At 41.8% G+C, this 18,720-nt stretch overlaps 3 protein-coding genes across 5 annotated transcripts in view; 2 read left to right on the top strand and 1 right to left on the bottom strand.

Annotated features, from left to right (window-relative positions):
• The window catches only part of abat (4-aminobutyrate aminotransferase), a 44,511-nt gene extending 39,251 nt beyond the window's left edge, over nucleotides 1-5,260 (top strand). The window contains exons 13-16 of the mRNA XM_007893773.2: nucleotides 1,940-2,107; nucleotides 3,164-3,310; nucleotides 4,047-4,158; nucleotides 4,404-5,260. Of these exons, the coding sequence (XP_007891964.1) occupies nucleotides 1,940-2,107; nucleotides 3,164-3,310; nucleotides 4,047-4,158; nucleotides 4,404-4,525 (549 nt within the window). The 3' untranslated portion in view covers nucleotides 4,526-5,260. The remainder of the gene's footprint in view (nucleotides 1-1,939; nucleotides 2,108-3,163; nucleotides 3,311-4,046; nucleotides 4,159-4,403) is intronic.
• A 1,123-nt stretch (nucleotides 5,261-6,383) lies between these two features.
• On the bottom strand, nucleotides 6,384-8,717 carry tmem186 (transmembrane protein 186). 2 transcript variants are annotated; one of them, XM_007893772.2, is made up of 2 exons: nucleotides 8,408-8,717; nucleotides 6,384-7,250 (listed from the first exon to the last, which is right to left on the bottom strand). In XM_007893772.2, exons 1-2 carry the CDS (start codon nucleotides 8,492-8,494, stop codon nucleotides 6,507-6,509), a joined length of 831 nt encoding a protein of 276 aa, XP_007891963.2. In that variant the 5' UTR covers nucleotides 8,495-8,717; the 3' UTR covers nucleotides 6,384-6,506. The 2 variants fall into 2 exon arrangements, with proteins under 2 accessions (XP_007891963.2, XP_042197064.1); XM_042341130.1 differs by lacking the exon at nucleotides 8,408-8,717 and adding an exon at nucleotides 7,985-8,175.
• Nucleotides 8,718-8,958: 241 nt separating this feature from the next.
• On the top strand, nucleotides 8,959-17,038 carry pmm2 (phosphomannomutase 2). Of its 2 annotated transcripts, XM_042340934.1 has the most exons (9): nucleotides 8,959-9,117; nucleotides 9,576-9,687; nucleotides 10,863-10,939; nucleotides 11,644-11,735; nucleotides 12,705-12,804; nucleotides 13,771-13,846; nucleotides 14,069-14,184; nucleotides 16,083-16,266; nucleotides 16,936-17,038. In XM_042340934.1, exons 1-8 carry the CDS (start codon nucleotides 9,049-9,051, stop codon nucleotides 16,221-16,223), a joined length of 783 nt encoding a protein of 260 aa, XP_042196868.1. In that variant the 5' UTR covers nucleotides 8,959-9,048; the 3' UTR covers nucleotides 16,224-16,266; nucleotides 16,936-17,038. The 2 variants fall into 2 exon arrangements, with proteins under 2 accessions (XP_042196868.1, XP_042196867.1); XM_042340933.1 differs by lacking the exon at nucleotides 16,936-17,038 and having other exon boundaries at nucleotides 16,083-16,912.
• The last annotated feature ends 1,682 nt before the right edge of the window (nucleotides 17,039-18,720 follow it).

Raw genomic sequence — 18,720 nt, 5'->3', positions numbered from 1 at the left:
ATTCTCAGTGGCTGGAACTGGAAACTGTTAAGTAAAGCAATGGGAATGCCACACCTATCTGACTCTTTGGTGACAAAGAAACATGGGGGGGTGGGGGGTGGGGTGGAGTTACATTTGGGATCAGCGATTGTCCATATTGTACTTTCTCCCAGGAGATTCTCTCAAAGTCTCTCTACCTCCCTCCCTCTCTGTGGTTAAAACCCTTCTAAAAACGTCCCTCTTTGACTGTGCTTCAATCACCTGCTGAAGGCTCCCACTCCTTGAAATGCTTGAGACATAATCCTTGAGACATGAAAAGTGCACGTTGTTGATTACAGTCGTGTATCTTCTGTTTTCAATTGACAGCCCTGACATTAATAAGCGCTGTATCACACACCTCACATTCGAAATTTCCAAACATGTACGATTTTACCTCAGCGCTTTTACCACAGACCAATCCAACTTTCAAGCCGTGTTAAATATTTAACGTTCATTTAATTTGGTACAATTGTTGAAGGTAAACCAGTTGCGGACCAAGCTGTGCAAATCAGCAGCCAACCACATCTGGTTAGTTTAATCCATGTTAGGTAATCAAACGAATGATTCAAAATGTCACAAAAACAATTAGTCGTTGGTCTCTTCCTATTGTGGATTTTTCTAGCAGTGACCGTGGGGACATTTGAGGGTTACCCCTGCCTGCAACAGAAAGACAGTGTCTTCCTCCAAGGATATGGCTTTTGAGCTGTCAGTGGGGAAAATTCTTTCAAAGGTTTCCCAAATCTACCGAAACTGTTTTGATCCTGGCTCATTTAGATGTCATTTCTGATTAGCCCTATGATTTGTAACTTTTCCAAAAGTTCCTCTGAGAATCTGAAACTTGCAAAACCAATACATATTTCGGTAAAAGTTCAGTTGTGTCACATTGCAGCAGGGGATGAAACAGAGCTGTGGAACGCTTTGAAGTTTTAAGAACATAAAGTTGTGGGTCTTGTCCATGAACTAGACCAGCTGAAGTGCTTAACAACAGCAATTATTATAACAGCATTGAGACGCTACACATTAGCCCTCGGAGGTTCACACTTTTGAAACAAAATCTGGCTTGCTAAACTGGGCAGTGCATGAATCAGACAACAGATGTTCTAATTAAACATTAGAACATTTGTTGTCTGATTTATGTGCTGTCCTGTTTAAAAGTTTTCAGAAATCGGATTAACTGACCATTTAAATACCTTGGGAAAGGTTCTTGTGACATTTTGCATAGCTGTACTATGCACACTTAAATTTGTATCAGTGCCTCTATTCTGTCACTGTTGTTGTCAGTGAACAAACAGACTAACTGTTAAAGACAGATTACATTTTATTGGTTTCCTCATCAGTGGCGTCTATTGTTCTGGCTGGCAGTGTCCCACATAAAGCACTTAAATCGGATTGGAAAACACTTCCTGCAATTATTGTTGGCTATTTATACAAACCTTGAGAAAGCACATGATATAAATTACATTATAGAATCTAGAGGAAGATCAGCTTCCTGTGAATGAAACAAACATTTTTTTGCTTTGTGAATGAAACAAACATTTCCAAAAAAATGTGAGTTTCAAATTGAAACTGAGCAGAAAACGATGAATTTTAGCTCAATAAATGAAGTTTGTCTTTCACACCCCCTGGAAGTTGGATACAGCCCCGTTTTAGAAAGTTTTGTGCCCCCAGGATAATTAAGAATCTACCCACTAGAAAACATAGGCCTCCTTGCCTCCGTAATATATGTTACTTACACTGATGGTGTATTTCTTTCACTTTATGCCTCCCATTTTGTTGTCCTGCTGCTTAATCCCTGCAATTTGCAGATCAGCTTAGCATGACCCTTTGTCGCATTATCTTTATCATTGCCACAAACGTATGAAAGTCTGGCTTTTTGTCCTTATCCTAATCCTTCCTTGTGCACCTGCACCTGCTCACTCAGCATGGCACAGCATTCGTGTGTGACGAAGTGCAAACGGGAGGAGGCGGAACCGGCAAGTTCTGGGCACACGAACATTGGGGTCTGGATGATCCAGCTGACATTGTCACCTTCAGTAAGAAGCTGCTATCTGGAGGTTACTTCTACAAGGATGTGCTGAGACCCATTGGGGTGAGTATTGGTGACATTATAACATAACCCTGTGTATATTGCAGTGACCACTGAGAGCATTCATTTAAAAGGGGGTAACATTTTGCACACACCACTGCTGTTGTTCCTAGTCCTTATTGTTAAATATTTTACAGTAGTTTCAGTTATGAATTGAAGCATGAACATAAGAAATAGGAGCAGGAGTAGACCATTTGGCCCCTCTAGCCCGCCCCGCCATTCAATAAGATCATGGCTGATCTATTCTACCTCCAACTACCCGCCTTATCCCCATATCCTTAATCCCTTTACCCACAAGAATCAATCCCATTCTTGAATATGTTCAAGGACTGAGCATCTACAGCCCTTTGGGGTAGAGAATTCCATAAATTCACTACCCTCTGAGTGAAGAAGTTTTTCCTCAACTCAGTGCAAAACGGCTTACCCCTAATTTTAAGACTGTGACCCCTGGTTATAGTTTCTCCAACCAGGGGAAAAAGTCTCCCACTGTCTATTCTGTCGTGCCCCTTAATAATCTTGTAGGTTTCTATAAGATCACCTCTCATTCTTCTATATTCTAGAGAATATAGAAATTCAAGAAATTCAAATATAACAGGGTGGGTGGGTGGTGAAGCTCGTGAAGCAATGTCATTAAACTAGTCTAATTCAAATGATTTCTCATATTTTTATTGGTCTTCAAAACTTGACCTGCAGTATATCTTCACATTCAAATTCTTCCTTTATCTGGTAGATCACAACAGAAGCTACAGTGACATGTAATAAATGAGTATTTCTACATATATCTTAAATATAATTTATTTTTCAGAAGAGATGTTAAACCTGGTTTAGAGGGAGCATTATAGAACCCATGGCACTATTTGGAAAGGGATGGGACTGATTAATCTGCAATTATATGCAACTGTATACCTGTAAAATCTAACAGTAAAAATTATTTTCATTCCCTGTTGATATTCAGTACAGGCATTCCTGCTCTAAAAGCCGAAAGTATTGTTGCTATAGAGTCTTTCAGTATTATAACTGATATCCCTTTGATGGTGTGTCCATTGTGATCTGTTTCAGGGCTATAGGATTTTCAACACATGGCTGGGTGACCCTTCAAAAAACCTCCTGCTCTCTGAAGTACTTAAAGTTATCAGGGCTGAAAATCTCATAGATAACGTCAACCGATCGGGCAAAATCCTGTTAAATGGACTTCTAGATTTACAGGTAAAATTATACGTTTTTCACCTGGAAAAGGTTTTCTTTTCTAAAAAAAAACTATCAGCAAAAACCATAATTAAGACTTGTGCTATTTTACATGCGTTTCTTCGAACATTGAGGTAAAACGTGTAGAACGCTGTTAGACAGAAATAGGTTCAAATTCATTTCACTTCCTCTGGAGCAATTTAAAATTGTTACCAAGACTGCTCGGGATTTCTACAAACTACCAATTACCAAAGTACCAAGTAGGGTATTCAAACCAAACTGCATTATTTTTGGAGGTTCCAAACAGAGTTTCAGTGCTTCCCAACTGAAGAGTGTCGCTCTTCAACCCGTTGACCAACAATTTAGAGACCAAGAGTCAGGTTGTCCTCAAAATCTTTTCCCCATTTTTGATATAGCCTGTGGTGTCTATGGAAGGGAGGAAGGAATAGTGTAATCACGAGCCACTTAACAACAAATTACGACAACAAAAACTTGCATTTGTATTGCGCCTTTCATGCACGTGTCCACGAGCGCTTGTGTAGTGCCTTTCAGGTCAGGAGACGTCCCAAAACAACTTAACTTCAACATCGTATGAAACGCTTTTCAATATATAGAGCATTCAAAGTAATTAGACTGACTGCTTAGACCTGGGGGCAATGCAAAACGAAACAGTTGCTCAGAAAAGTCCTGTGATACTACCAGTACTTCTTTGGCTGGAAAATATAGATGACTTAACAAAATGTGCTTTGCTTATAAGGCCCGCTATCCACACGTCCTGAGCAAAACCAGAGGAAAAGGGACATTCTGCTCGGTAGATGCACCAGATGAAGCATCCAGGAATAAACTTGTCCTGAAAATGCGGAACAAAGGTAAGCTTAGCCAGGGCAAAAGATAAAACAAATCAATTTTACTTCACCCGAGAAGCAAACTGTGGACAATTCAGTATGTTCTGCAGCTAGGGTTCAAAGTTTAGAGAATCTTAATTGCTGCATCCTTTGCAAATGTAATTATTGGTATCTTGATTTGATAGGAAATCTGCTGAATCTTTCTGTTGTAGCAATGAACCGTGAGCACAATTTTTAAAAAAATAATATTTTGCTCTTCTCCCATTTAGGTGTTGTACTTGGTGGCTGCGGAGATAAGTCCATCCGCTTCCGTCCTGCCTTGGTGTTTCAGGAGCACCACGCACATCTCTTCCTTAACCTTTTCAATGATATTCTGGCCGACTTCAAATGAAGGACATTAGAAAAGACGGTGTGTGATGGTCCAAACCTTCATAATCCTAGTGTTCCGTAAATAGGAATCACGTTACCTTATATTAAAAAAATGACTTCCTCAGCATTAACATTCACTATTTCCACAAGTATTTAAATTGATAATTAATGATGTTTCACCTCAAACTACCACTGTGTAACATTTTACTCATTTAATGTTAAATTCCAAACTAATAATAAGAAATGGGTGTCTTATTCTCCAGTGTCATTGATTCTCCAGTGTCCCATTCTCCAGCGTCATTGATGTAATTGTGTAAATTGAGTTAATTTATGTAGCTTCTGTTTCGTACTTATCCTGGTATTTTTGTAATTTTTACTGACATTTTGTATCACAAGCAGATTGCACAATCAATGGAGATTCATTATGTTACTATATATAGAGTATCTGTGATCTGTTCTAAAAAGAATTAATACTACATAACGGCTTATAAAATAATGGAATCAGCTTTCATTTTAAAACCTATTGTGGACTTGATATGCCAAATAGCCAGCAACTTTGACTGCTCTACTAAAATATTGTTTTAAGCTTGGTCAGTTATCATGTGTATGAATTATTGTGTATAATTCCAGTCGCCATAGGCACCTATATTCTGAAATAAACCTGGTCAATTTCAACTAATGTCGTATTTTCAAAAGGTGACCCACAAATGCATTGTACACAGTACTTTATTTTCATTAAAATATTGCATGGAGTGTTTTTGAGATTTAACTCATTTATTTTAACGGACGGGCACATATTGTTAGACAGACCACAGAGTGAATGAAAATGATTGAGTAAGATTGGTAAGCCTATTCATACTGGAAACATGGTCCTCACACAGAAGGTTGGATTGCAAGTGTATCTATGCTCCCACCTCGGTCCGAACACAACATAAGATCACTTCTAGGTAGGCTTTACCCTGGAAACGACATCAAATCAGTGTAGAATCGTCTTAAGATTTATGGCCACAGTGAGTGAACTGTAGCACAAATGCACCAACAAAAAGCCATTTTTTAGAGACTATAAAGCGCCTTATTGCGTCATCGAAACTTGACCATGACTCTGTCCTCGTCGCAGATTCCAGAGCAGCATTACGAACAGCTCTCCTCTGTTAGCAAGCGTCAAAGCAGCGCTGACTGGAGGTTTGGAAACAGATACATTGGCCGTCTCTCCTTGGGAAGAGGCGTTAGCAAAAGGACCTGAAGATGGGAGGAGGAAAAAGATTTTCCTTTTTTTGAAAAGGCCAAAAAAAAATTGACCCCATAATAATAAACCTTGCATTTGATTTAGCGCTGTATCACAACTTTGAGACGCCTCAAAGCGCTTCGCACCATATACTGTAAAGTGCAGTGACTGCATATGTTTACCCCATAACTAGTTTTCAAATCTTCAGGCAACATAGTTTGAAAATACTGTACAATTTAAGTAGATTCAATGATACAAGAAACCCAGCAAATATTCATTATTATACACAAGAAACTGCCCAAAAACATTGTCTCCACCCCAAACTTTGAAAAGTGTAATAAGTCTCTTTAATTTATAACTGAGGTTTAGTCATTCTGCTCTAACAGACGTGTAGGAACCTGGTTGTTAGTCGATTCGTGGATGGCTTTTCCAGGGATAAAAATCCTTAAAAAAAATAATTATTTGGTCACTCAATCCACGACTGTTTGTGGGACATTGCTGTGCGCAATTGGCTGCCGCGTTTTGCCCACAAATATACAGTCAATTCACTTTATAGTATATTCTATGAAGCGCTTTGAGACATCTGGAAGACATGAAAAGCGCTATATCAAATGCAAGGATTATTATTATAAATAAAACAATTAAAACCACTGTATATAGCTGTCATTTTAATAAAATTTCTACAAAGCTCGGGAGCTCCTCAAATTCATACAACATATCTTATTCTATAAGTTAATCAATCATCATAGCAACAAGGCCGATAAGTGTAATCTTTTTATCATGGAATTCCACCAAAGACGTGTATGAATTTTTGTTCATCAACAACTTGACCAAAGGCAACTGTAAAGTAGAAAACTTCCGTGCTATTGTATTGTCTGAGTTGTAGGATAGTCTCATTTGTTGCATCTCCAGTATCTCCAAGTGTCAAGACATCTTTTACTGGGATATAAAAGTCATTCCTCTTCCCCCAAAAAGTCAGATGCGAAACCTTCAGCGTGGTGCCCGATTCATTCAGGTACATCATACCAATAAAATGTCTGAAATAGTAACTTAAAGAATAAAGCATAACAATAGCAAAACTCGCTATTCCAGTGGTATAATTGACCATCGAATATGGAAGCTGTCCCTTTAGATAAAAATAATAAACAGTGGGTAGGAGAGCCACAGTGATACCAGTCTGAATTAATTTTAGACGAGACACAGCTCTAAGGAATCTTATCCCCCGGAACTTATATATCATTATAAAGAGTTCATTGTCTGTAAACTGTAGGTTTGGATGCGTTGGATGCTTCTGGCTTGCTGGAAACAGATGTCTGTATTGTGTATGTAGTCTTTTTGCAGCGTGTTCTCTCATTAAATTGCCAGGGAACTCAACTGTTTTTTCAAAACGTAGCAAAGAGCACGATCTGAGCCAACTGACCGTAACTGCCTTTCTTTGGGTTTTCCCAACACAGAAACATGATGGACATCTTGAATGAAGAGTTAGCTTACTAAAGCTGGGTGTGTTCTTGATAGCCGCTGCCTGAACAAAAGAAAAAAAGTCTAAATCTGCAATGATTTGAAAATTTATAGTCCAGTAATTAATTCTAACTCCGAACTGTACAGCAGGCGGCACAATATCACAAGGAATTAGCTTTCTGCCATAACTGACTTGCTACGTCCCGCTTACCTAGTTCCGGAAGGTATTAAGCGCTTGACAGTGAGGGAGCTTGATACGGATCGAACGTGGGGCTTGAACCCGCAACCTTCCGCCTGGACGGCGAGAGTGCTGCCACCTCAGCCAGGCTGACATAGGGTTTGTAATAATAATAATAATAATAATCCTTGCGTTTGATAAAGCGCCTCAGTACGTCGAGACGCCTCGTAGCGATTCGCAGAATAGACCGTGAAGCGAATTGACAAATGTTTTACAAAATGCAAATGACCGCAGATGCTGGAAATCTGCCGCCCCCCCCCCACCCTCCCTCCCCCCCACCCTCCGCCCTCCCCCCCACCCTCCGCCCTCCCCCCCACCCTCCCTCCCTCCCCCCCGCCCTCCCTCCCCCCACCCGGACCCCCAGCTCGGGGTCCCCAAAACTCTGGTCTGTCCAGGACCGTGGGACGTCCCTCCCGACGTGAAAGGCGCTTTACACGTATAATGTTGTTGTTGTTGTAAAGAGAAAGCCCTGAGCTGAGCTGAGCATCGCCTGGAGGGGCTTTAGGAAAGTGGGGGAGAGGTTTAGCCTCACACTCACACACACACACACACACACGTACCTGGAGCAGAAGCCGCCACATTGTCTCCGGGTGGGAGGGAGACAGACAGACAGACAGACAGACACAGGGGCGGTGTGTCACACCCAAACCCTTCCGGGATGGTGTTGGTGGTGGTGGTGGAGGGCGGAAATAGACCTGTGTTACCCTCAAACTCTACCGTCGGGGGGAAGAATGGGGGGGAACCGCGTCACCAACAAACCTCTTCCGACCTGTTGTTGTTGTTGTTGTTGTTGTTTATTTTGGCGGCAAAAAAGTCCCGCCGTTTTTTTTTAAAAAAAAAACGACGCCACATTGTGCCGTGACTCCGGCCACTCGGACAGTAGCGGGTTTCTTTGTTTATATATATGTGTGTGTGTGTTTATAATTTTTTTTATTGCTTTATTGATTTATGTACGTACGTATTTATATATCTGCAACACTCACCCACATGTATAAGTCAATCCTTTGCCGTTTGGAGGGGGATCTAATCGGGACAGGTAAGGCCTCACAGCGCCCGCCCGCCGCCGCCATCACCGCCCACTCACTTAACGCCACCGCTTTTTGACTGCATTACGATGAGGAAGAGGGAGAAACCCCTCCCCCGCAAACACAATCTCTTGGGGGTTCATTTTTTTTTTGGGGGGGGGGTTGGTTCGTGTTTACGGTTTGAATCGTACAATGATGTCCTCTCCAGTCGGTCGGTCGGTCGGTCGGCGGGGCCGTTGCCCTGGAAACGTTGGCCGGCCAGCGTTCCCGCCGGTGCGGCACAGTGAGGCACGCCGGGAAGCTGGAGGACTCGGAGCCCGCGAGCGGCGGCGGCGGCGGCGGGACTACAATGCACTACACTACACACTACACTTCCCGTGATCCCGCGCGGCGGCGGCTGATGCACGCCGGGAAGCTGGAGGACTCAGAGCCCGCGAGCGGCGGCCGCGGGACTACACTGCGCTCACACTACACTACACTTCCCGTGATCCCGCGCGGCGGCGGCGGCGGCGGCTGATGCACGCCGGGAAGCTGGAGGACCCGGCGGCGCGGGGCGACGACCACGACGACGGAAGACGACGGCAACAACACAAGCAACAATGGCGACGAGGTACAACAGCACCTTGTGTCTGTTTGATGTGGATGGGACCCTCACCGAGGCCCGACAGGTAAGGAGGGAGGGAGGGAGGGAAGGTGGACCGGGGGGGGGTGGGAGGAATGGCGGGAGGGGGTTGAGGTGAACACTCGCCGGGCGGAGCGGGTGGGGGTCAGTCTGTGAGCAGAACATTCTCCAATGTGTGTTTAAAAGTTCCTTGAGAAGCCCCTGGAGGCCCAGTCCGCAGAGGTTGGATATAGCTGTGCACTCCATAAAGTGTGTGTGGGAGGGGGTGGGGGGGGGAATAAAACACTCACACACACACCGTTGCTGCACGACCCCCCCCCATAATTTCTAACATTTATTACAAAGTCTAATTATTTAGACTTAGACTTGACTTGTTTCCATATGTTTCCATCTCTCTCTTTCTCCTTTCTCCTCATCTCTTCTCCCCAATCCCCCCTCTCCCTTCACCAACCCCCCCCCCCCCCCCCCACCCACTCCCCCACCCCCTTCACGGTGGATGTTTAGAAAGTCACCTCTGAGATGAACGGATTCTTAAAACATTTAAAGGGGAGATTGAAAATTGGAGTTGTGAGCGGTTCTGATTTCGATAAAGTTAAAGAGCAGTTGGGAGACGATGGTGAGTGTGAGCGACCGGCGCGAGGACACCGACCGGTCTACCGTCACGGTCACTCAGAACGAACTTCGCACACACGGCCCTAACTTTGCATCAAGATACGCCGGGCAAGATCCAAGGAACAACTGAACCTCATGTTACTGCGGGTTCCGGGTATCTGCAGCTGCCACGTTTGTAAAGTGCAGTGAACCAATGGGCTGCATGAACGATGGCGTTGTGGCGTGAAGTAACCACTCAGAACAAGGGCAGCGAGTTCTGAATATATACAGTCGTAACAGGGATAATGATTAAGCTCTTCCCCCAGCACTGACTGAAGAGTTGATAACCACCATTTATGATTTCATAAGTAACTAAAATTATCTCACTTTGAGTTACATAGTCAGTGTATAAGCCAAAGACACTCGATGTGCACTTACCAATGAGTCAAGGTCCATGACAAACCGTATAGTGACAAATATGTTACCTACACGTACATTTTTTGAAAAGGCATTTTCTATTCACTGGCTGTGGTGTAGTGTGTAGATTGCTTTCGCTTTTGTGTATTAAAATGTTATAAATTGTCGCAAATGCCAACGATTTTAAACGCCACCCTCCCCCCCCAATCGGGACTTGGAATGTCCTTCAGATGAGACCTTAAACCAAGTTCCCATTTGCCTTCTCGGGTGGATGTTAAAGATCCCATAGCACTATTTGAAAAGAGAAGGGAGTTTCTCTCTCCCGGTGTCCTGGCCAACAATCACCCAAATAAAATTGGTCACTCATTCCATGGCTGTCTATGGGACATTGCTGTGCGCAATTCCCTGCCACACTTCGCCCATAAAATAGACCGACAATCCACTTTACAGTATATCATATGAAGCGCTTAGAGACGTCTCAATGGCGTGATAATGTGCTATTTCAAATGCAAGGATCACTATTTATTATAAATAGTTTTGTTTTGTGAATAAATTCTATGCTATGTAATAGCCAAGCAATATAAAGTAAACTACTTTTTAAAAAAAATTACAGGGATAGTTTTTAAACCCTTAACAAAACTGAAAAGAAAACTAGGCTTCCAGAAGAACTGCACAACTTCTTGTCAGAATTACTGTTTTTGTAAGTTTCACTCAGATTTATTCTTAAGCAAATGAAAATTGTGCTTTCCTTCAATTCTAAAAGCCGGCTCTGTTTATTTTCAGTCCTCTCAAGATATGATTATGTATTTGCTGAAAATGGCTTAGTTGCATATAAGGAAGGAGTGTTTTGGGCTAAGCAGGTAAGTTTCAAAAGTAAAATTCAATGGAATGTCCTTTAAAAAACAATATACCTTTGTTATTTTGAACGTACCTCAATATGTTTTGAATTGTAGTTACTGATTTATTATACTGCAGGATGGATATGTATGAGTGCCTCTGATCTATGTCCTGTTGGTGAGTCAGGTTGGCTGTGCTGTTCATCAGCAGTGCCCTGGAGTACTGGCGACTTGCCACAGAAGGATGGCTGAATGCCGATATTCCATTGCCAGCCATGCCACCTTGGAGCCAATTCAGCTGAATTCTGATATCCACCCCCCCCCACCACCACCACGTAAGGAAGATAGTCACTAGTTTGTTGTTTCACATCCAACAAGTGTGTTTGAGCCGTCACTGGTGGGTGGTAGGTACCAGGAACTCCCGGCAAGCTTCCTGGTGGGCAATACAGGTTGGCATGAAATGCGTGAGAGCATTGCCATCACCTTCTTGTCTGCAGCTCGAACAGTTGGAGGTGCAGAGTTTAAGCAGCAGCTGCTTAACTGCCCACCCCCTTGATGTCCTCGAGGTCCAAGTCCCATGCTGCATGCAGTGTGATTGCGTATTTTGTCGGCTTTGAACTCCAATGTAATATGGAAGAATGTCTAAATTTTGAATGTGGTATTTCAAATATATTTGATAACTGTATATTCTTTTGTTAAATATTACAATCGATTTCATGTCTGTTTAGAGCATTCAGAGACATATTGGTGAAGATATACTGCAGGACCTGATCAATTATTCTCTAAGTTATATGGCCAAGATTAAACTGCCTAGAAAAAGGTAAAGGATTATAATTCCAATTTGCCTTTAGAATGAAAGCAAAACAACACAATTTTATTACAAGGTACTATGCATTCTTGGGTCCTTTGATGCACTTCTATATAATTTGATGGTTGTTGAGAATAACTTACCTATCCCATTGTTACTCAATGTCAAGCAGTTTTGATTTATGAAGCACATGTGTCAGTGTACTGTGAAGAGAATTATTTTCAGTGCTTGTGAGACCCGTGTTTCAAGTGAACTCATGATTTGCTGTTGCTTACCAAAGAAGCGTTTTTTTTAGAACAAAGGATTTCTGTGGCATATGCTTGCTGTCAAGTGATATATTAATGGTGTCTGACGTAACATAATGATGGATTGATATGACACCAGAAGCCCAACATGTGAGGCCAGCATCATTTATTAGCAAAATGTCGAACTCGTCTGTTATCTTCTTGGCGCACTCTGCAGTGTTTTTATTTCAATATAATATATAGATGTCTAATTGAGAATGTCTTTCTTTGATTGTGATTTATTGTTTGTTTGCCAAGGGAGTATTATGGTAGACATCAACGACTTCTGTGCCAAATCACCAGGCCAGAAATATTTCAGCATCTATCTTACTGACTCATGCAGCCAGCAACTATGAATTTTCTATAGTATATCTTCGAACATTGGTTAACTGTATTAATTTTGCTTGCGCCTGCAGCCATATTGATCAGCAATTATCCTCCTTTATTGTGCAATGTCGAGCTGGATCGTTTCATTCAGGCACATTGCAAACTATTGTCTAACGATGCGTGTTTGTGTACTTCAAATTTAATTAAAGAATTGCTCTCAGATTTATTTAATATTAATCTTGAAACAAATTCAAAATGTGAATGGTGGCATGCAGTTCACACTGCATCTCATTTTCTTACATTCAAATGTGTGACAGTCCAAACGTGACTGATGGTTAGTGACTAAATAAATATTGTACTTTTTTCACAGGGGAACCTTTATTGAATTCCGTAGTGGGATGCTGAACATCAGTCCTGTTGGCAGAAGTTGCAGCCAAGAAGAACGCATTGAGTTCCACAAATTAGACAAAGTGAGTTAAATAGCAACTTTTAGCAGTAGTCTGAAAAGGTAAAAATGTGGGGGAGAAATGTATGATTGTCATATTTTAACTCAAGGAGTCCCAAATTAAAACAATGACCAGGGTCTCTAATGAAGTACATGCATTATGAGCTGTTGTACTTTTTAATCCTTGCATTGAAACCGTATTAAGCTAAAAATTCCATCTACAGCCTAAAAGAAACGTGCAACTTACACAAACTGGACTGTTAGGGTTTAAAAGAATGGATATTTTGAGTATAAGGGATGGTTTCTAATCTTTTGTACTTTGGGACTAGCCAGATAGTGCTTTCCGACCCTAAACCAATATGAATAAATGCTATTGCGTTACATTATTTGCTTCTTCCACTTGGTGGCATTGGAACACACTTTGTACATTTCTACAATGTTATTAGATTTTTGATACAACACTGCCGATTCAGTTTTGAACTGTTATAGTTCTCAGATTCTGAATTCGCCATCCAGTGGATGGAACAAGGTACTAAAGTAATAGAACTTATTTTAGAATGTAAATGTCATTGTGCCATTGCGAGGTCGTTGCAGGTGTTTTGATGTTACAATATAAATGCAATATGAGACACACAGATAATTATTCTAACTTGCCAGATACCAAAAAGCCATCTGAATAAAAATTGCAACCATTTTTATTGATGTTCCTGTGAAAGTTTGCATTTTTGCTCATCAAGACGCTTTGCAACAATCTTCGATTGCCTTATAGCTTAAAGAATACTCCTGTTCGGCCCAATTTGCTAAGCAAGCACTGCAGTGAGAAACCACCTTCCCCAACTGGGACTGGAAAATGACCGACTCACTTACGTAACTTGAAATAGTCCATAAAGATGTTCATTTTATTTTAATTTAAACGATTGTTCTTTCAAGCTGCTCAATGTCTTTGGGATATTTAGTCTGTTCTGTAATCCATGCTTTGTTTTTACAACAGAAAGAAAAGATCAGAGAAAAATTTGTGGCTGCGTTACAGAAGGAATTTGAAGGAAAGGGTCTCACGTTTTCTATAGGTAATTGTGTTATTCTTTGTACTTGCCACTTTATGATGGTACACATCAATACGTTCTAAAACTCGAGACAGGACTCAAGTGACTTAGATGGAGGCCTCCAGTCTTGACGGCACAAGAGATTTATGTTGTGTGTGAGGGTCGGGCGGGACGGGTGCTGAGGTAGGAATTTAGTTATGCCATCATTGGAATACTAGACCTGTTTAATTTTCATCTCATTTCCAGGTGGACAGATCAGCTTTGACGTGTTTCCAGATGGATGGGATAAACGTTACTGTCTAGGACTTCTTGAGAGTGCACAATTCAAGTCTATCCATTTCTTCGGAGACAAGACCTTTGAGGTAAGTGACCACCGGTGCTTGCTCCCAACAGATTCATGACATGAAACAAGAACTATATGTGAGAATTGCTAATCATGAGCCAGAGCTTGAAATTAACTATATTCTGTAGCATTTTTTTGTACTAAATGTTAGAAATTTGCTCCTCCTATGTATCAATGGGGATATAGCTTAGATAGCCCTGTGGATTCTGTTAGCCTATCTACTCACAATAGATTTTTGAGGGGCAAATTCCATAGCTGTGTGGTCAGACACTCAAATCGCACACGTGATTCACAGTTAGATATTAAGCTGCTCTTTACACTCTGTCCCGTGAGTAGTGAAAACTCAGAGCTGACTTTTAAAGCAAATTTTGCTACACTGTAGTTTGTGATTACCATGTGTTAATACAAATGAATTATTCCAACAACATTCTTCCAAAATAAAATAAACGCTGAGATCCTTCGTTAACATTCATAATCTGTCGAAAGATATATCTCTTTGACAGCACCGTTAGCCATCTTCCCTTACCCTCTTCCACTCTTTCGTAAAGCTTTTTTGAGAGGTTCTCCCTATATGAAAAGCACGACAGAAGTGCAGATTGCTATTAATTGATCTGAATTTACTGCCAGTTTTTGATAGTTCTAAGATTTATATTCCAATTGTAACCTCACACCAATTTCTATCGTCTTCTACTCAAAAGAGAAACCTTCACACTAAAGTCTGATCTTTGTCCACTTAAACCTGTAATTAAACAAAGGGGTGTATGACAAGTTCTGCTCCCCAGTATATAATTAAAACTTGATCTACAAAAAGAGTAGAATTTCAGGTTCAGTTCAGTAACTGCATCCCACCCTTTGGAACTCTCTCCTCCACCCCTTCTCTTAAAAAAAACTACCTCTCTGATCACACCTACAGTCACCTGCTCCTTCTCTATCTCTTTCTCACCATCAACACTGACCTGTGAAGTATTCTTTGAGTCATTACCCTATATGAAGGGTGTTGTAGAAATACAAGTTGAAGCAGGAAGCATATGAAAAAATTACAGCAACGATTCAATCTAAAGCTCCATGACAAACTTCAGCTAAACAAAGCCCTTTTTTTTTCGAAGAGGGTTTCATAATATAACCTGAATAGTTATTGGATCTTATTTTTGCTCACTGTTGGCTGTATTGCAAGGTGTAACTAAACTGCTATTTTACTGTACAAACATGGTGTACTTAGGCACTGTAGCAGCTGCCATATTAATATATAAATCCTGGTAAAATACGCGGGAATGATCCGCAAGCACAAAGTCCACGGAGTTGGGTGGAGCTGATTCACGTATTCTTCCTGTGCAACACCAACACTGCTCTCCTACCATCGACTGACAGGAGACGAGGAAGTTGCAAATAAGTCAAGAAGTAAAAATAAATTAGGGCAAAGTCCATCCCAAAACAGCTCTTCGTACAGGAAAATTAACCTGAGAAGAAGTGATCAATCTGAGTGAGCACTGGCCATAGGGGATGAATACCAACGGCCAAACCATAATAGGAAATAGAGATTGGGCAGACTACTATGGAAGCAAATTCCAACGGACATATCTCTTTCAGTTCGGAGATCTTTTATCACCCGGTTACTTCACAGATGCTATAGGAAAGTCTTACAAAAGGATAATCACTATAAAATCTGCACCTTTTTGAATTGATGCTGGGGCAGAATAAGCCTCTACGTATTCTCAAGCGGAATACCTTAAAAGAGTCGACATTTCCATTCTCCTTGCATTGAAAGTGATGAACCGGTTTCCACATCAGCTATTTAGTGCTTCATTATTTGCGGGGTCCCTATACGAAGAAATCTTTCTCAGATAAGTACAGGTACATCTGTTTGAATAACGCTAGTTATTTAGGTCTGTTTCCTAAACCTATCTTTGCTTTCCGTAGGGTGGAAATGACTACGAAATCTACAGTGACCCAAGGATTATAGGTCATTCAGTGAGATCTGCAGAGGAGACCAAGAGAATCTGTGAGGAAATGTTTTTCAACACTCCAGAGACCCACCAAAAAGTAATAAATTGGCAATGAAATGGCTACAAGACACAGCAGTTTCCTGTAGACAAAACCAAAGGTGAACAGTGAAAGAAATGTACTTGAATGAATGAATTCAAATATCTCTGCAATCTCATGACTGCCGTTCTGAAAACCATGTCACAAGCAACTTTCTGGGAGGTGCTGAGAACTCACTTATTTTGCCAGTTTCACCTAATTCATTAACAAATGTTTTTGATGTAAAGATTACTCTCCTTCCTGTTTAATAATAATAATAATAATCCTTGCATTTGATATAGCGCTTTTCACGTCGGGAGGACGTCCCAAAGCGCTTCACAGAACACACTGTAAAGTGAATTGACTGTATATTTGTGGGCGAACGCGGCAGCCAATTGCGCACAGCAATGTCCCACAAACAGTCGTAAATTGAAAATGACCAATTTATTGTTTTGTTTTGGAGGGATTATTATTAGGCTCTGTGTGGAGTAAGGAAATGTGGTGGATAAGCAGAAAGAAGTGTAAACCACTCAGCTTCTGTCTCGCTAGGTTTTGTAACGAATGATATGGGTGTCTTACATACACACTAGTTTGTTTGGGCTAAGATTGAATCTAAAATCAATGGTGTTCTCCAAAACCGTAATTTAATAGTGTAGCAAACATTACTCATCTATGATCACCAGGGATCAAATCTTATTTGCACATGAAATATATATTTAAAAATCTGACTTGATCTGTTTGATTTCCTCAGCTGCCCTGAGATGCCATTAGGTACCCTCTGTTGGGACTTGGTTTGAGTCCTGCCTTACAAACCGCCAGCACTACATTTCTGCAAACGGCTTTTCTTCTCGCTTCCACCTGGTCACCTGCGGGGTACCCAAAGGATCCATCCTTGGCCCCCTTCTCTTCCTCATCTATATGCTCCCTCTCGGTGCTGTCATCCACAGTCACGGGGTTAACTACCATATGTATGCGGATGACACTCAACTGTACTTTTCCATCTCCAGCTGCGATCCCTAGTCCCCCGATGAGCTTGTCTGTCAGACATCAAGAGCTGGATGAGCACAAATTTCCTGCAGTTAAACGTCAACAAGACGGAAGCCATATTCTTTGGCTCCCGGCAACATCTTTTGTCCCACGGGTTCCGACCTCAACCTACCTGACTTGTGCTTAAACCTCTCTGAACCCTTGCACAACTTAGGTGTCAGGTTCGATCCCCAGTTATCCTTCCCCCATCCGGTCCCTGACCAGCACCGCCGTCTTCCACTTCCGCCACATTGCCCGTCTCCGACAATACCTCACCCCAAAAGCTGCCAAACCCTTGTCGATGCCTTTGTCACCTCTCAGCTGGACTACTCTTAACGGCCTCCTCGCTGGTCTCCCCTCTGCTATTCACAAAATTCAGCTCATTCAAAACTCCGCCGACCGCATTCTCACCCACACCAAACTTCGTACCCCGATTCCTCCAGTCCTTGCCAAACTCCACTGGCTCCTGTCACAGAGCGGATCGACTTCAAGATCCTCTAGTGTTTAAATCCCTCCAATCCTTGGCACCCCCCTGCCTCGCTAACCTCCTCTCCCCACAGCAGTACCTACTGCCTCCGCTCTACTGGGTCCAGCCTCCTCCCGTGTCCCCCGAATCCTCCACTCCACCACCAGCAGCCGTGCCTTTATGTCCCGAAACTTCGGAACTCCCTCCCTCAACCCCTTCGCCCCCACCATTCCCCATCTTCAGGTCGCACCTGAAGACCTCCCTCTTCGACTGCGCCTACGATCACCTTCCCCCTCCCCCCTGGCTTGGCCTCGGACTCTGCCATTCTTAAGCGCTCCGAGACACCGCCCGGAGTCTGGAGCAGACCGTTGAATTTTCATAATACACCAACATCAATTGTGCATTCATTGCAGCAGATAGTCCAGGTGTCACTCTAATAGCAACTGCTGGAAAGTTACAAGTTATTTGATAGAATGACTGTGCAAAAAAATCAATGAAATGTGAGCTCACAAAGAAAATATGAAATCAAAATGCCACAGGCAGAACACGCCAGATTGTTCTGTGTTTTGTTAGGATAATAGAGCAAAGGTTAACAGGGCAGGGGTCGTTTGAAAACGGCATTAATTTTACCTGGACCAACTTCAGCACATTCACGTACATTTATTAACTATGCTTAATATTTCACCATGATCAAGTGCACATTTTCAGAAAATTGGGACCATCACTCTTTTAAAAGAAAATGATGAATTCAGTTTCAGATGTTGCTTTGTCCTTAATAATACTGATATGTTTTAAATGTGGGGCCTCAAGAGCAAAGTGACTGGATTCACTAAAATGCATCATGATTCTGTAAACCTGCTATGGTCATTGCAATGCAGATAATCTGTGAGTCTTTTCTCCCCCCCACCACCACAAGTAACATTTTTTTTAAAAAAAATCTTGTGCCGTAGTCGCTTGAATGATTCTCATTTTTTAAAAAAGTTATGATTTTTAGAAAAATATTTTAGTTGGATCTGAGATTTCTAAGCAAGATTTAAAAAAAAA

This window comes from Callorhinchus milii, unplaced genomic scaffold (genome assembly GCF_018977255.1).
Source record: "Callorhinchus milii isolate IMCB2004 unplaced genomic scaffold, IMCB_Cmil_1.0 Scaffold16, whole genome shotgun sequence".
NCBI classification, from domain to species: Eukaryota; Metazoa; Chordata; class Chondrichthyes; order Chimaeriformes; family Callorhinchidae; genus Callorhinchus; species Callorhinchus milii.
The sequence above is the reverse complement of the archived record's forward strand: the minus strand, read 5'-3'. Positions and strand labels throughout refer to the sequence as shown.

What these genes read in the sequence shown, in the direction of transcription:
- tmem186 (XM_007893772.2), bottom strand. Translation starts at nt 8,494, where the DNA reads ATGGCGGCGGCGGGCGGGCGCTGTGAGGCCTTACCTGTCCCGATTAGA. An exon ending in GGATTGACTTATACATGTGG is followed by an intron (nt 7,251 to 8,407) that starts GTGAGTGTTGCA and finishes TCTTTTGTTCAG; the next exon opens with GCAGCGGCTATCAAGAACAC.
- pmm2 (XM_042340934.1), top strand. Translation starts at nt 9,049, where the DNA reads ATGGCGACGAGGTACAACAGCACCTTGTGTCTGTTTGATGTGGATGGG. An exon ending in CCCTCACCGAGGCCCGACAG is followed by an intron (nt 9,118 to 9,575) that starts GTAAGGAGGGAG and finishes GTGGATGTTTAG; the next exon opens with AAAGTCACCTCTGAGATGAA. An exon ending in AGTTCCACAAATTAGACAAA is followed by an intron (nt 12,805 to 13,770) that starts GTGAGTTAAATA and finishes TTTTTACAACAG; the next exon opens with AAAGAAAAGATCAGAGAAAA.